This window comes from Salpingoeca rosetta, assembly GCF_000188695.1.
Source record: "Salpingoeca rosetta unplaced genomic scaffold supercont1.9, whole genome shotgun sequence".
NCBI lineage: Eukaryota > Choanoflagellata > Craspedida > Salpingoecidae > Salpingoeca > Salpingoeca rosetta.
The window spans coordinates 1,250,374-1,261,798 of NW_004754925.1; the positions used below are offsets into that span (position 1 = coordinate 1,250,374).

Consider the following 11,425-nt stretch of genomic DNA (forward strand, 5'->3'; position numbering starts at 1 on the left):
GAGAGAGAGAGAGAGAGAGAGAGAGAGAGAGAAGAGAAGAGAAGAGAAGAGAAGAGAAGAGAAGAGATGAGATGAGATGAGATGAGATGAGATGAGATGAGATGAGATGAGATGAGATGAGATGAGAAGAGATGAGATGAGATGAGATGAGAAGAGAGACAGACAGACAGAGGGATACAGACAGACAGACACACACACACGCACGCACACACACACACGCACGCACACACACACACACACGCACGCACACACACACACACACACACACCGGGCGCCTGCGGTCGTCGCGGTCGTCGCGGTCTCTCGAGGAGCGGTCTCGCCCACGCTCCCCGCGATGGTGCGACGGGTGGTGGTGATGGTGCGGGTGTGGGTACGCGTGCTGGTACTCATATGGATGCCCTTCATCCCCACCACCACCGCCGCCGCCCCCAGCAGTGACGCTGCTGCTGCTGCTGCCGCGGTGCTCCCGCTCGTGGCGGTGGCGGTGGTGCCGGCGCTCAGATCCTTCACGATCACGATCACGGTCGCGGTCACGGTCGCGGTCACGTCTGTCTCTGCTACTTGACTCACGCTCCCTGTCCCTCTCCCTGCCATGCCGCTCTCTGTCGTGGTCTCGCTCCCCATACCCGTCCCTGTCTCTGTCTCTGTCGGTGTCTCTGCTGCCGGCGCTGCGCTCCCGGTCGTATTCGCTGCTCTCTGGTGCCATGTCCCCGCCGGCGCCGCCAGGTATCAGGGGCGGCCTGCAGCCAGTTGGCGAAGACAGCAGTTGGGCGAGGGAGAGAAGAGGCGAGTCAATGTGTGATGGTGGGATGGTGTGTGTGTGTGTGTGTGTCTGTCTGTCTGTGTGTGTGTCTGTGTGAGTGTGTGTGTGTGTAGTAGTGTGTGTGTGTGTGCGTGTGATGGTGTGAGTGTGTGAGTGTGTGTGTGTCTGTGTGTAGTAGTGTGTGTGTGTAGTAGTGTGTATGTGTGTGTGTGTGTGTGCCGGCTCGCGCCACAACTGACCGCATCCCTGGTGCCGATGGCGGCATTCCTGGCGGCGGCGGCATTGGCGGGCGATCCATCCCTGTGCACACACACATGCACACATGCACACATGCACACACACGCACGGATTAGTGCATGTACGCTTGGTACAGAGCTGCTCCAGTGCGTTTGCTTTTTGTGGATGTGTATGTGGGAAGCAGCCGCGCAGCGGCAACAAATTGCGTCGTGACTTACGGTAGCCCATGGACCTGAGGGGCAGAGGAGTTGAGGAAGAAGAAGGGGTTGCATCCACCAAACACACGTGAGTGAGCAGTGGCGCATGTGCACATCAGAATATATGCAAGTGTGAGAGTGAGCGATTGTGTGTGTGTGTGGGTGGGGTAGCCAGGAACACAGCGGGACGAGTGCATTTAGGATCAGACGAAGACAAGCACACATTGCTGTGCACGTACATGGGTGGCGGCGGATGCATGTTTGGCGGCATTCCGGGCCGGAAGGGCATTCCTCTGTGCACACACACACACACACACACACACACACACACACACACACACACACACACACACACACACGCGCGCGCGCGCGCGCGCATTGTTACGTTGGTGGGTGAGGTGGGAACGGGGGCTGATGGCACTACCAGGAGCTGAGTGACATCAAACACGCGTGCACACATGTATAAACACAAGGAACACTCCTACAAACACACACACACACACAACCACGACGCATTGCAGGCCGTACCCTTGCATCATGTGTGGCGGCATCATATGTGGCGGTGGAGCAGGTGGAAACATTCCTGTCAACACACACACACACATGCACACACACACACATGCACGGCAGCAAGATGCACCGCACACAATCGAACGAGTGAGAAGTGATTGATCCACCCGCAAGCATTCAACCGCAAACTCACGCCCAGGCACCCACGCGCACCTTGAGGCATTTGCATGCTCATTTGTGGCGGCACAGGGTTTTGTTGCTGCTGCTGCCGCTGCTGCTGCTGCTGCTGCTGTTGCTGTTGTGAGCGTTGCTGTTGCTGCTGGTCTTTGCTGCCGTTGCCTGTCATAATCCACCGCATGCACATGAGAGCACACGTCAGTGTGATATGCTGGCACAGGGAACTCACACCACAAAATGTTCACGCGCATACACACACACGCACGCACGCACGCACACGCACACACGCAACTACAACGTACGAATGGCCTCTGCTGCCTGGCGCATCTCAATTTGCTTCTTTGCGTACTCCTTCCACGTCTCCTCATCAAACCCGTAGTTGAAGTAGTCGGAAATGTCAGCGCCTGCACCCACACGGTCAGTCAGTGTGTGTGTGTGTGTGTGTGTGTGTGTGTGTGTGTGTGTGTGTGTGTGTGTGTGTGTGTGTGTGTGTGTGTGTGTGTGTGTGTGTGTGGATGCGAAGGTAAGGGTGTGCAAAGAATGACACACGTGTACAGTGTACAGTGTCAGCAAGTTGGTGCTGTTGCTGTTATTGAGGAGCTGCGAACAGATACACGTGTCTGCTACACCAAGTGAACTGCACCCACCTGGTTCGCGCCATGGCTTCTCGGGCAAGCTCTCCAGCTGCAAATCGAGGATGTTCACGCCTTTGTACTGGACACGTGCAAACGTCACAGCCGTCACAGCAGTCACAGCAGGTAGCACGTGTGAGTGACTTGGCGGTTGTGGGTGTGACACGTCGCACCATGGCAATGACGACGACGAGCACAACAACAACAACAACAACAACGACCACGACCACCACCAGCTCACCCTTGCACTCCTCATCATGATGGGGGTGCAGGAGGCGGTTCTCACTCACCATTGCTGTGGGGTTGAGGTTGAACCTCTTGGTAGGCCGCTGGGACGTGTAGCCGTCACCAATGGGCTTTGTCGGGATGGGTTGTGGCGCGGCTATGTGCCAGAGACAAACAGCAAGCCAGCAAAAGTAAGTACACAGGAGTAGTAAGACGAAAGCAGAGCGTTAGCGAAGGAACCTGTTCATGGGTGGCGTGGAGTGTCCAACAAAACACATGCACAAGCACGCACACACTCACACACTCACACACTCACACACTCACATGCTTGCGTCGAAGGCTGCGCCGGCTGCTGCTGCTGCTGTTGTTGTTGTTGTTGCTGTGCTTGAGGCTGTGCTGGTTGGTCGGGTTTTGTGGCACCCCATGCCTGAGTCGTGGCTGGTTCCTCAGTGCCGCCCTTGATGATGGTCACGTTGGCCGTGTCTTCGTACACCTCCTCATCACTGCAAGTACAGCAAGCAAGATGGGCAAAGCAGTCAGTGCGGATTGCACGAGTGTGTGTGTGTGTGTGTGTGTGTGTGAGTGAGTGAGTGAGTGTGTGTGTGTGTGAGTGAGTGAGTGGGTGAGTGTGTGTTGGAAGAGCGGGTGGGGGGGGGGAAGAGGAGATGCTGCACACACCTGAGCGAATTCTCGCACTTTCAGTCCCGTGTACACACAAGTTGACGCACACAAACGCACACATACAAGCACACGTGCTCGGACCTGCTGTCTTCATCGTCGTCTTCGTGACCGGGAATGGCGGCGGGAGTAAGGTCGATGGTGTCATCGTCCTCCACCTGAGCCACATGGAACATGTGTGAGTGTGAGTGAGTGTGAGTGATGTGAGTGTGAGTGATGTGAGTGTGAGTGATGTGTGTGATGAAGTGTGTGATGTGAGTGATGTGAGTGGGATGTGAGCAGCAGAGACAGGACCGTAATGCCAAGCACGTGTGTTGGGTGGGAAGCATGTGCACCAACCTGTTTGGTGTCTGTGGCGCCAGCACCAGTGGCTGCGGCTTCTGGCGCGGTGCCAGTGGCATCTGCAAACCAGCGTGCGAGGGAGTGAGTGAGAGGGAGAAGATGTGAGGGGGAGAGGGAGGCTGCGATGGAAAATGCGGCACACAGCACACAACGCACAGCACACAATGCAGTGCAGCGCACACAGCACAGCGCAGGGCACAACGCACAGAACATGACCACCCACGACAAGCACACACCATCCTCCACTGCGTAGAGGTCATCGTCGCTGCTGCTGCTCATCTCTGCCGCTGTCGTTCTCCTTCTTGGCAGTCAGCACTTTTTCTGCTGACGCTGCGCCCACACTTTTTTATGCCAAAAAAAGAGGCCAAAATAAAAGAATTTTTTTCCTTCGAGCGCAATCCAAACAACTGACAGGCGGATACAGAGAGCACAGCAACACAAAGCCAAAAAAAGGCACCACCGACCAATTCAATAACCGCCCACCACCTCACACAGCACAAGGAGAACAGGTATGCGTGCATGTTGGATGGTGTGTGTGTGTGCGAGGAAGGGGGAGGGGGAGGATGGGAAAACGGAGAGGGAAGTGGGTGTACCTCCCTTATTTTGGTCGGCAATGACAACGGTTTTGGTGCTCACACACACACACACACACACACACAAACATTCACACGCAAACATTCACACGCAACCAACGCGTTCAATTTCCAACCACAGACAGAGAGAGAGAGAAGACCGCCAGAACAACAATGGCTGACGAGGAGTTTCAGGTCGAGAACACGCCTGGCTACCAGGCACCAAAGAAGGTTGACCTTGGCACGCTTCAGGAGCTGGACAAGGACGACGAGGCCCTCAACCGCTGGAAGGCGGCACTGCTGCAGGGCGCAGAGACAGCAAAGAGTGAGTGAGAGTGTGTGTGGGTGTGTGGGGTGTGTCTGTGTCTGTGTGTTTACGTCTGTGTCTGCTTGTGCTTTGTGCCTGTGTGCTTGTGCCTGTGTGTTGGCAGCTTTTCCGTGCATGTCTCTGCATCTGTGTTTGCGAGCTGGCCGCTTCTTTGTACATGTTCCAGCTCACGTACCCGTGTGCCGCTCCACCACACCTCTTCCTCTTCTCCGTGTGTGTGTGAAGACACTGATGACCCGAGGAAAGTGATTGTGCAGGCGATGATCTTCCACACAAACGACCACGAGGACCTCGTGCTCGACCTCACGGGCGACCTGTCCACGCTCAAGGAGAAGTCCTTCACCATCAAGGAGGGTTGCCAGTACCGCATCAAGATTGACTTCAAGTGCGTGCGAAGCAAAGACAGCGGGATGGGAGAGAGAGCGAAGGTGACGGGGAGGAAATGTTTTGGGAGAGGAGTCTGCAATGGCGCTCGTGAGCTGTGCACGTCCCTGATGGATACATTGTGTGTGTGTGTGTGTGTGTGTGTGTGTGTGTGTGTGTGTGTGTGTGTGTGTGTGTGTATTCAGGATTCAGAACGAGGTCGTTTCTGGCCTGCGGTATGTGGATGCCGTCTACCGCAAGGGCGTCCGAGGTGAGTTACCACCACCACATGTACTGTCTTGTCGCTTGAGAAGATGCGCTTGAAGCTGGCACGGCGAAAGAGCACTCGACACGTCCTCCATGCTGCTCACTCGTTTACTTCCTTTGTGTGTGTGCGTGTGTGCGTGTGCGTGCGCGTGCGTGTAGTTGAGAGGAACAACTTCATGCTCGGCAGCTACGGCCCCAAGCCGGAAACTCAGACTGCAATGACTCCCTGGCAGGAGGTGCGTACATGCGTGGCGCCGGTATTGTGAAGGCGCTGTTGCTGTCTGCCCGTCGCTGCTGACTTGGCACTGTGCTGGGTTTCCTCTTTCTTCACTGTTGTTCCATGCTCAATGATGGTATGGTGTTGATATCTTGCACACTCTCACTCACACACTCTCACTCAATCACTCACTCACTCACTCACTCACACACACACACACACACACACACACACACACACACACACACACACACACACACACACACACACACACACACACACACACACACACACACTTATACACACATATGCAGATGCCGTCTGGCATGCTCGCCCGCGGCCACTACAAGGTGAAGAGCAAGTTCATCGATGACGATGGCGAGACACATCTTGCGTGGGAGTGGACCTTCGACCTCAAGAAGTCGTGGTAAATTGCACTCGCATACACGCACGTGCATGCATATCATGCTTGAGTTGCTTCCTTTCTTTGCCCTACCCTCATACATGAGACAGACACAGACACAACCACAACCAAGTGCACAACCACACATACATGCCCACAACCACCCGCACATATGAGAACGCACAAACGCACATGCACAACATGCTCTCCGCCTCGCCTTTTCTTCGTTGCTACTTGTTGTGCTTTCTGCTGTCTTTCTTTCCCTTCTCCTCTGCTGCCGTTGTTGAATGACGATGATGTGTTGATGTTGTACACCGCTCCTCCCAACACACACACACACGCGCGCGCACACACACACGCACGGTGCCACGTGCACGCATGTCCGTGTTGGCGCGCCTGTTATCGCGACCAGCACGTGCTGTGTGGTGCTGTGGTGCTGTTGGAAGCGAGCACAAAAGTTAAAACAACAGTTGTAACAGCACACAGTATTGGTTGTGCGTGCGTGTGCGTGTGTGCATGCGTGTTTGGTGAGGGGGAAGGTGCCATCTTGCTTGGCAGTCTTGCTTGGCCGGAATGGTGTATGTTCAAACTACGATGTACATGGCGACGAGAGCGACAAGCGAAAAGAAAAAAAAATTCTTGCAGGCATCCGCAAGTGACGCTGTCAAGACGGGGAAGGGAGCCAGAGACAGAGGTTGGAGCACGTGGACGCCATCATCATGTACTTGGGGTTGAACCGAACACACGACACATCGTCGTGGTGGCCTGCGGTGGTGGTCGGTAGAGGTAGTGGTGAGGATTGGTGAGGATTGGTGAGGGGTTGAAGTGTGGCAGCAGACGTAAATGACCAGCTCGTGCACGCCCCCACAATCAGGCAGACAGGCGCACGTGCACATGCACACGTTCACACGTGCACATGCACGTGCAAGCAAAACCATGCTAATCACTGACAACAACAACAAGCGATCAACGCACGTGTGAGGTGTGCCTCCTTCTTCTTCTCGGCAATGTTCCAGATGTCGATCACGCCGCCCTTGCCTGCCGTCGCAAAGAACCGCCCACACGGGGTGAAGTCTGCGGACAAATCCACCGCTGTCGCCAGCTCACGGTCGCCAAGCGCAGCCTCCTCCTCCCCCGAAAACGCGTCAATCATGAATGACAGCCCATAACCCGTCGTCAGCGCAAAGTGCTGGCTGTCCGGCGAAGCTTGCAGCTCTGTGTACAGCGTGTGTGTTTTGTGTGTATGTGTGTGTGTGTGTATGTGGGAGTGAGTGAGTGTGTGTTTGCGTGTGTGTGTGTGTGTGTGTGTGTGTGTGTGTGTGTGTGTGTGTCGACATGAGTGATTGCGTGCGCAGTTTTCACAGGTGAGCGCGCTGCGCAACGTCGCATCATGTCAGAACACGCGACCACTCACTTGTCCAGGACCCGGCGTTCTGGCTGTTTTTCACCTCAAACTTGGCAAAGGGCCCCTGAGGAGCAAAGAAAAGAGAGATGAGCAGTGCGGGGTGAGTGCAGAGGCGCGCATAACGGAGGGAAGGAGAAGGACGGAGGGAGGGAAGGACTGAGGACAGGCGAGGAGGGGGGGGGTGTGCAGTCTCGCCATCCACCACCTTGACACAGAAGGCTGCACAGAGGCACAGAGGCACACACAGAGGCACACACAGAGGCACACACACACACACACACATAGGCACACACACAGACACACACACACATGCCCCTGCGGCATGCCCACCTTTTCGTATTTCCTTGCATCGTAGAGGTTGATGCTTGAACCGTTCACGCCAACAGCCATCACCAGACCCGTGCTGTCAAAGCACGCGACAGAAGGCTTGTCCGTCTTCAAACATCCCTATGGACACAGCGCACGCACGCAAGAACGACGGTGAGTGTGTGCGTGTGTATGCGTGTGTGTATGCGTGTGTATATGTGTGTATGTGTGTGTATGCGTGTGCTTGAGAGGGCGGGAGTAAATGTACTCGTGTATTTGTGGTAGTGCGAAGAAGTTTGTGTGAGTGGGGCCAACGAGTCACACATAATACAATGCTGTGTCGACCAACAAGGTGTTCGCGTTGTCTCACCTGGCAGTGGTCTGATCTCAAGTCCCACAGACGCATGGTGCAGTCGTCTGACGTGGTGAGAAAGGCATCTGTCGTTGGGTTCATATCAATGTTCGTCACCCTGTATGATGAGTGATGAGTGGGTGATAAGGGTGCGATGAGTGGTGATGAGTCTAGGTGTGTGTGTGGTGGCTTTCTTCATGCTTGCATGTGTGTGCAGCAAGCTCACGGCAACAAGATGTAGGGCACTGAACACCAACAACCATCGCACCGGTCTGTGTGTCCTTTGAAGTAGCGAAGGTACTTTGAGTCGTGCAGAGATAGGTAGCGAACATCGTCTGGTAATAATTGGCAGAGGCACACAAATGAGAAGGGTAGAGGCAGCGGGGACTTGGAAGAAGAAGTAAAGAACATGCAGCGAGCAGCAAAGGCGAGCACAAGCACACTCACTGTTCTTTTGTGTTGACGCGTGCAGGATGCACATGGACGAGTGTGTGAAGCGCACATGGCTGCAGCCGTATTTTTGCGACGGCACTTTCTTTGTTCGTCTATTGTGTGTGTGTGTGTGTGTGTGTGTGTGTGTGTGTGTGTGTGTGTGTGTGTGTGTGTGGTGTGCGTGTGTGGTGTGTGTGTGTGTGTGTGCGTGTGCGTGTGTGAATGTGTGTATGTGCGCGCGTGTGCGTGTGTGGTGTGGATGTGTGTGTGTGTGTGTATGTGCGTGTGCGTGTGTGAATGTGTGGGTGAGGTTGTGCGTGTGTATGTGTGCACAGCAGTGACGTGCGCGCCAAAACCAACAGCCACGGCTGCTTGTTCAGCGCGTGCTCCATTCTTCCCTACCCCACACGTAACACGCAGCTCACACACACACAGACGCCTTGTTTCTCCTTTGAAGACCGTATCGGGGGTTGTTGTTCATTCCCCACCAAACACAGACCACGCGCGAGACTCACTGTGCTTCCAGAACATTGTAGACGTGGATTTCGTTGTCGTTGCCGGAGGTGACGAGCTGCTCGCCGTTGTCGGAGAAATCAATGGCATTGATCACCTTGGTGGAGTCGTCGAACACCTTGGCAATCTGCAACGACTTGACCACCTCAGGCGTGTACGCCGCAGCATCCATGGCGCCCGCGCTTCGACAGTCAACGTGAGACGGCGAGTGGGGATGGGAAGAGGGCAGGCTGTCTGCGGCAGGTGGCTGTCTGTTTGTGCGTCTGTTCTTCTGCGCGGTGGGTGAAGTTGTGACGATTAATGAATGATTTCGAGTAAATTTCGACGGAGCGGAACACGGCGAGTGAGTTGACGTGAGGTAGTGCACTCCGGTGAGGGCGCAGATCCGCTCTTGTGTGCGAGATGCGAGATGCGACGCATGCATGGCTATGGATGCGAATGGTTGGAGTACTTTTCATTCATTTTACACTTCTGAACACTGCATCCTACACGTTTGACACGCACGCACACGTGCACACACACGTACAACCTGGCATTCACACACACTCACCCGTTCAAACACGTACAGCACACACACACTCACACACACACACGCACGCACACACGCACACACACACACAGAAACAGAGGCTGAGATGGCACGAAACATTCGCAGCGCCAAGGCAAAGGGCGCACGGTTCCAGAGCGAGGTGCAGGCCATGCTGGTGGACGCCATCCCTGCGGTTGCAGCACGTGACATCATCAGCACGCCCATGGGCCGAAACGGCGCAGATCTCCTGCTTTCCCGAGAGGCGCAGGGCCTGTTTCCCTTTGCTATCGAATGCAAAAACACAGAGACGCTCCAGTTCTGGCGGTGCATGAACCAGACTCTGCGGCACGCCCATTTGGAGCGTGAGGACGTGCTGCCGCTGCTGGTGTTCAAACGCAACCGCCGCCAGCCATACTGCGCCCTGCGCTCAGCAGATTGGCACTCGCTGGCAACGGCTGCCCACGCCCCAGCAACCGCCATCCTCGAGGCCGCAGCGCAACGGTATCAAGGCAAACCGGGCGCCAGAAAGAAGACCAAGGCCAAGGCCAAGGCAGCCGCAGATTCGAAGAGCAGCAACAAGAAGACAAACGCAAAGAAGCCAGCAGCGACAGCATCCAAAGCAGCAAAGGCAGCGAAAGCTGCATCAAGCGAAACAGCAGTGCGTGACGCCAGCAGTGGCAGTGCCAAAGAGATCATGGCAAGCCTGATTATCCCAGAGTCCGTGACGGGCCCAGCAGAGCAGCTGTACCGCCTGTATGGTATGGAGGTGTGCTCGGATCGCCTCAACATCTGGCGATATCTGGAGGCATTGGAGAAGGAGTGCGCGCGCACGTCACTGCTGCCGTATTTGACACTGCGCCGGTGCAAGCAGAATGCACAGCTCACGTTCCTTGATGCACAACACAGCTTCGACGTGCTACCGTTCCACGTGTTCCTGGACATATTCGCGACCGCGGCCGCGAGTGGATGGCAGTATGACACAACCACCAGCATCGCAACCATCGCACGCCCACACAACACTTCAGCAGCAACAGGGGCAGCAGCGGGAGCAGTTGCAGACGCGCACACCAGCGCCCACGGCGTAACAGCTGCGCCGAGACCTTCAACGGCAACGGCAACGCCTTTCGTGGATGATGGCGCGGGTTTGGCAGCTGCACACATGGCAGCATCATCGCAGTTTTCGGTTGGGGTGAGCACTGGTGCGGCGGCAATATGCATCTCTGGTGGTGGTGGTGGCGTTGGTGGCCGGCAGCCGCTAACCATCATTTCCCATGGAGCGCCCACAGCGGTGCACGTGCAGTGGTGATGTGCCGCTTGTGTGAGTTGTTTGTCTGTGTGTGTGTGGGGGGGTGAGGGTGTTGTTGTTGTTGTATGATGGGGAAGTTGACGCTTCACTGCTGGTCAGTGTTGTTGCCTGAATACACTGGGATAACCAAAGCCACTGGAACACTGGATGGTATCAAGCATGAATGGTGTGCGTGTATTGACAAGAGAACACGTTCAGCTACGACATACAGGATACAATGAGGTTCAGTATGCATGACGCAGGCAGGTGCAGAGCAGGCAGAAGCAAAAACAAAAACGCAAAGGGCATCACTGCACTGCGGTGGTGTGCTCCTGGTTGCGTTGGAATTGACGGCCGGAGCAGGAGGGAAGGTTGTGAGCTCCCGCAGGTTATCTCGGCTGGTCGACCTCCTTCATGGCTGATCTCATATCCAAGGGCGTGGAACGTGACACGCGGCTCTGCAAGTTGGTTTGGTGATTGAGCGTGGCAGTGTGTGTGTGTGTGCGTGTGTGCGTGTGTGTGTGTGTGTGTAAGACAAGAGGGCAGGCAAGGATGTGAGTGGAAGACAAAAGGGGAGGAGACGTGTTAGAATGGCAGTGAACCAGCCCAGGTGATGAAGGCAGCATTGTGTGTGTGATGGTGTGTGTGTGTGTGCGTATGTGTGTGTGTGTGTGTGCGTATGTGTGTGTGTG

The 11,425-nt window shown here is 55.4% G+C and overlaps 5 protein-coding genes across 5 annotated transcripts in view; 2 read left to right on the top strand and 3 right to left on the bottom strand.

Annotated features, from left to right (window-relative positions):
• Window positions 1-4,147, bottom strand: part of PTSG_04166 (uncharacterized protein) — a gene marked incomplete at its 3' end in the record, with an annotated part of 4,619 nt that extends 472 nt beyond the window's left edge. Inside the window, exons 1-13 of the mRNA XM_004995008.1 lie at window positions 3,998-4,147; window positions 3,759-3,820; window positions 3,504-3,577; window positions 3,066-3,244; window positions 2,807-2,898; window positions 2,532-2,598; window positions 2,187-2,288; window positions 1,921-2,046; window positions 1,726-1,780; window positions 1,437-1,490; window positions 1,219-1,232; window positions 1,003-1,063; window positions 269-740 (exon numbers count right to left, since the gene is read on the bottom strand). Coding sequence (XP_004995065.1) covers window positions 269-740; window positions 1,003-1,063; window positions 1,219-1,232; window positions 1,437-1,490; window positions 1,726-1,780; window positions 1,921-2,046; window positions 2,187-2,288; window positions 2,532-2,598; window positions 2,807-2,898; window positions 3,066-3,244; window positions 3,504-3,577; window positions 3,759-3,820; window positions 3,998-4,040 — 1,401 coding nt within the window. The 5' untranslated portion in view covers window positions 4,041-4,147. The remainder of the gene's footprint in view (window positions 1-268; window positions 741-1,002; window positions 1,064-1,218; window positions 1,233-1,436; window positions 1,491-1,725; window positions 1,781-1,920; window positions 2,047-2,186; window positions 2,289-2,531; window positions 2,599-2,806; window positions 2,899-3,065; window positions 3,245-3,503; window positions 3,578-3,758; window positions 3,821-3,997) is intronic.
• On the top strand, window positions 4,091-6,559 carry PTSG_04167 (uncharacterized protein). The gene is made up of 6 exons (XM_004995009.1): window positions 4,091-4,270; window positions 4,476-4,658; window positions 4,887-5,046; window positions 5,231-5,295; window positions 5,451-5,527; window positions 5,823-6,559. Exons 2-6 carry the CDS (start codon window positions 4,508-4,510, stop codon window positions 5,937-5,939), a joined length of 570 nt encoding a protein of 189 aa, XP_004995066.1. The 5' UTR covers window positions 4,091-4,270; window positions 4,476-4,507; the 3' UTR covers window positions 5,940-6,559.
• PTSG_04168 (uncharacterized protein) lies at window positions 6,474-9,210 on the bottom strand. Its single transcript, XM_004995010.1, has 8 exons — window positions 8,922-9,210; window positions 8,422-8,519; window positions 8,243-8,309; window positions 7,993-8,092; window positions 7,647-7,763; window positions 7,326-7,380; window positions 6,887-7,126; window positions 6,474-6,676 (listed from the first exon to the last, which is right to left on the bottom strand). Exons 1-8 carry the CDS (start codon window positions 9,089-9,091, stop codon window positions 6,576-6,578), a joined length of 948 nt encoding a protein of 315 aa, XP_004995067.1. The 5' UTR covers window positions 9,092-9,210; the 3' UTR covers window positions 6,474-6,575.
• A 27-nt stretch (window positions 9,211-9,237) lies between these two features.
• Window positions 9,238-10,878, top strand: PTSG_04169 (uncharacterized protein). Its single transcript, XM_004995011.1, has 2 exons — window positions 9,238-9,262; window positions 9,541-10,878. The coding sequence occupies exon 2, from the start codon at window positions 9,555-9,557 to the stop codon at window positions 10,752-10,754; it is 1,200 nt and encodes a 399-aa protein (XP_004995068.1). The 5' UTR covers window positions 9,238-9,262; window positions 9,541-9,554; the 3' UTR covers window positions 10,755-10,878.
• PTSG_04170 (uncharacterized protein) overlaps window positions 10,853-11,425 on the bottom strand; it is a 1,910-nt gene continuing 1,337 nt past the window's right edge. The window contains exon 2 of the mRNA XM_004995012.1: window positions 10,853-11,191. Within this exon, the coding sequence (XP_004995069.1) occupies window positions 11,123-11,191 (69 nt within the window). The 3' untranslated portion in view covers window positions 10,853-11,122. The remainder of the gene's footprint in view (window positions 11,192-11,425) is intronic.

Coding starts and splice junctions, on each gene's coding strand:
- PTSG_04167 (XM_004995009.1), top strand. CDS start 4,508: ATGGCTGACGAGGAGTTTCAGGTCGAGAACACGCCTGGCTACCAGGCA. Junction 4,659..4,886: donor GGGCGCAGAGACAGCAAAGA/GTGAGTGAGAGT, acceptor GTGTGTGTGAAG/ACACTGATGACCCGAGGAAA. Junction 5,528..5,822: donor CAATGACTCCCTGGCAGGAG/GTGCGTACATGC, acceptor ACACATATGCAG/ATGCCGTCTGGCATGCTCGC.
- PTSG_04168 (XM_004995010.1), bottom strand. CDS start 9,091: ATGGATGCTGCGGCGTACACGCCTGAGGTGGTCAAGTCGTTGCAGATT. Junction 8,310..8,421: donor CGCGTCAACACAAAAGAACA/GTGAGTGTGCTT, acceptor AATTATTACCAG/ACGATGTTCGCTACCTATCT. Junction 6,677..6,886: donor GAAGGAGGCACACCTCACAC/GTGCGTTGATCG, acceptor CCACCACCGCAG/GCCACCACGACGATGTGTCG.
- PTSG_04169 (XM_004995011.1), top strand. CDS start 9,555: ATGGCACGAAACATTCGCAGCGCCAAGGCAAAGGGCGCACGGTTCCAG.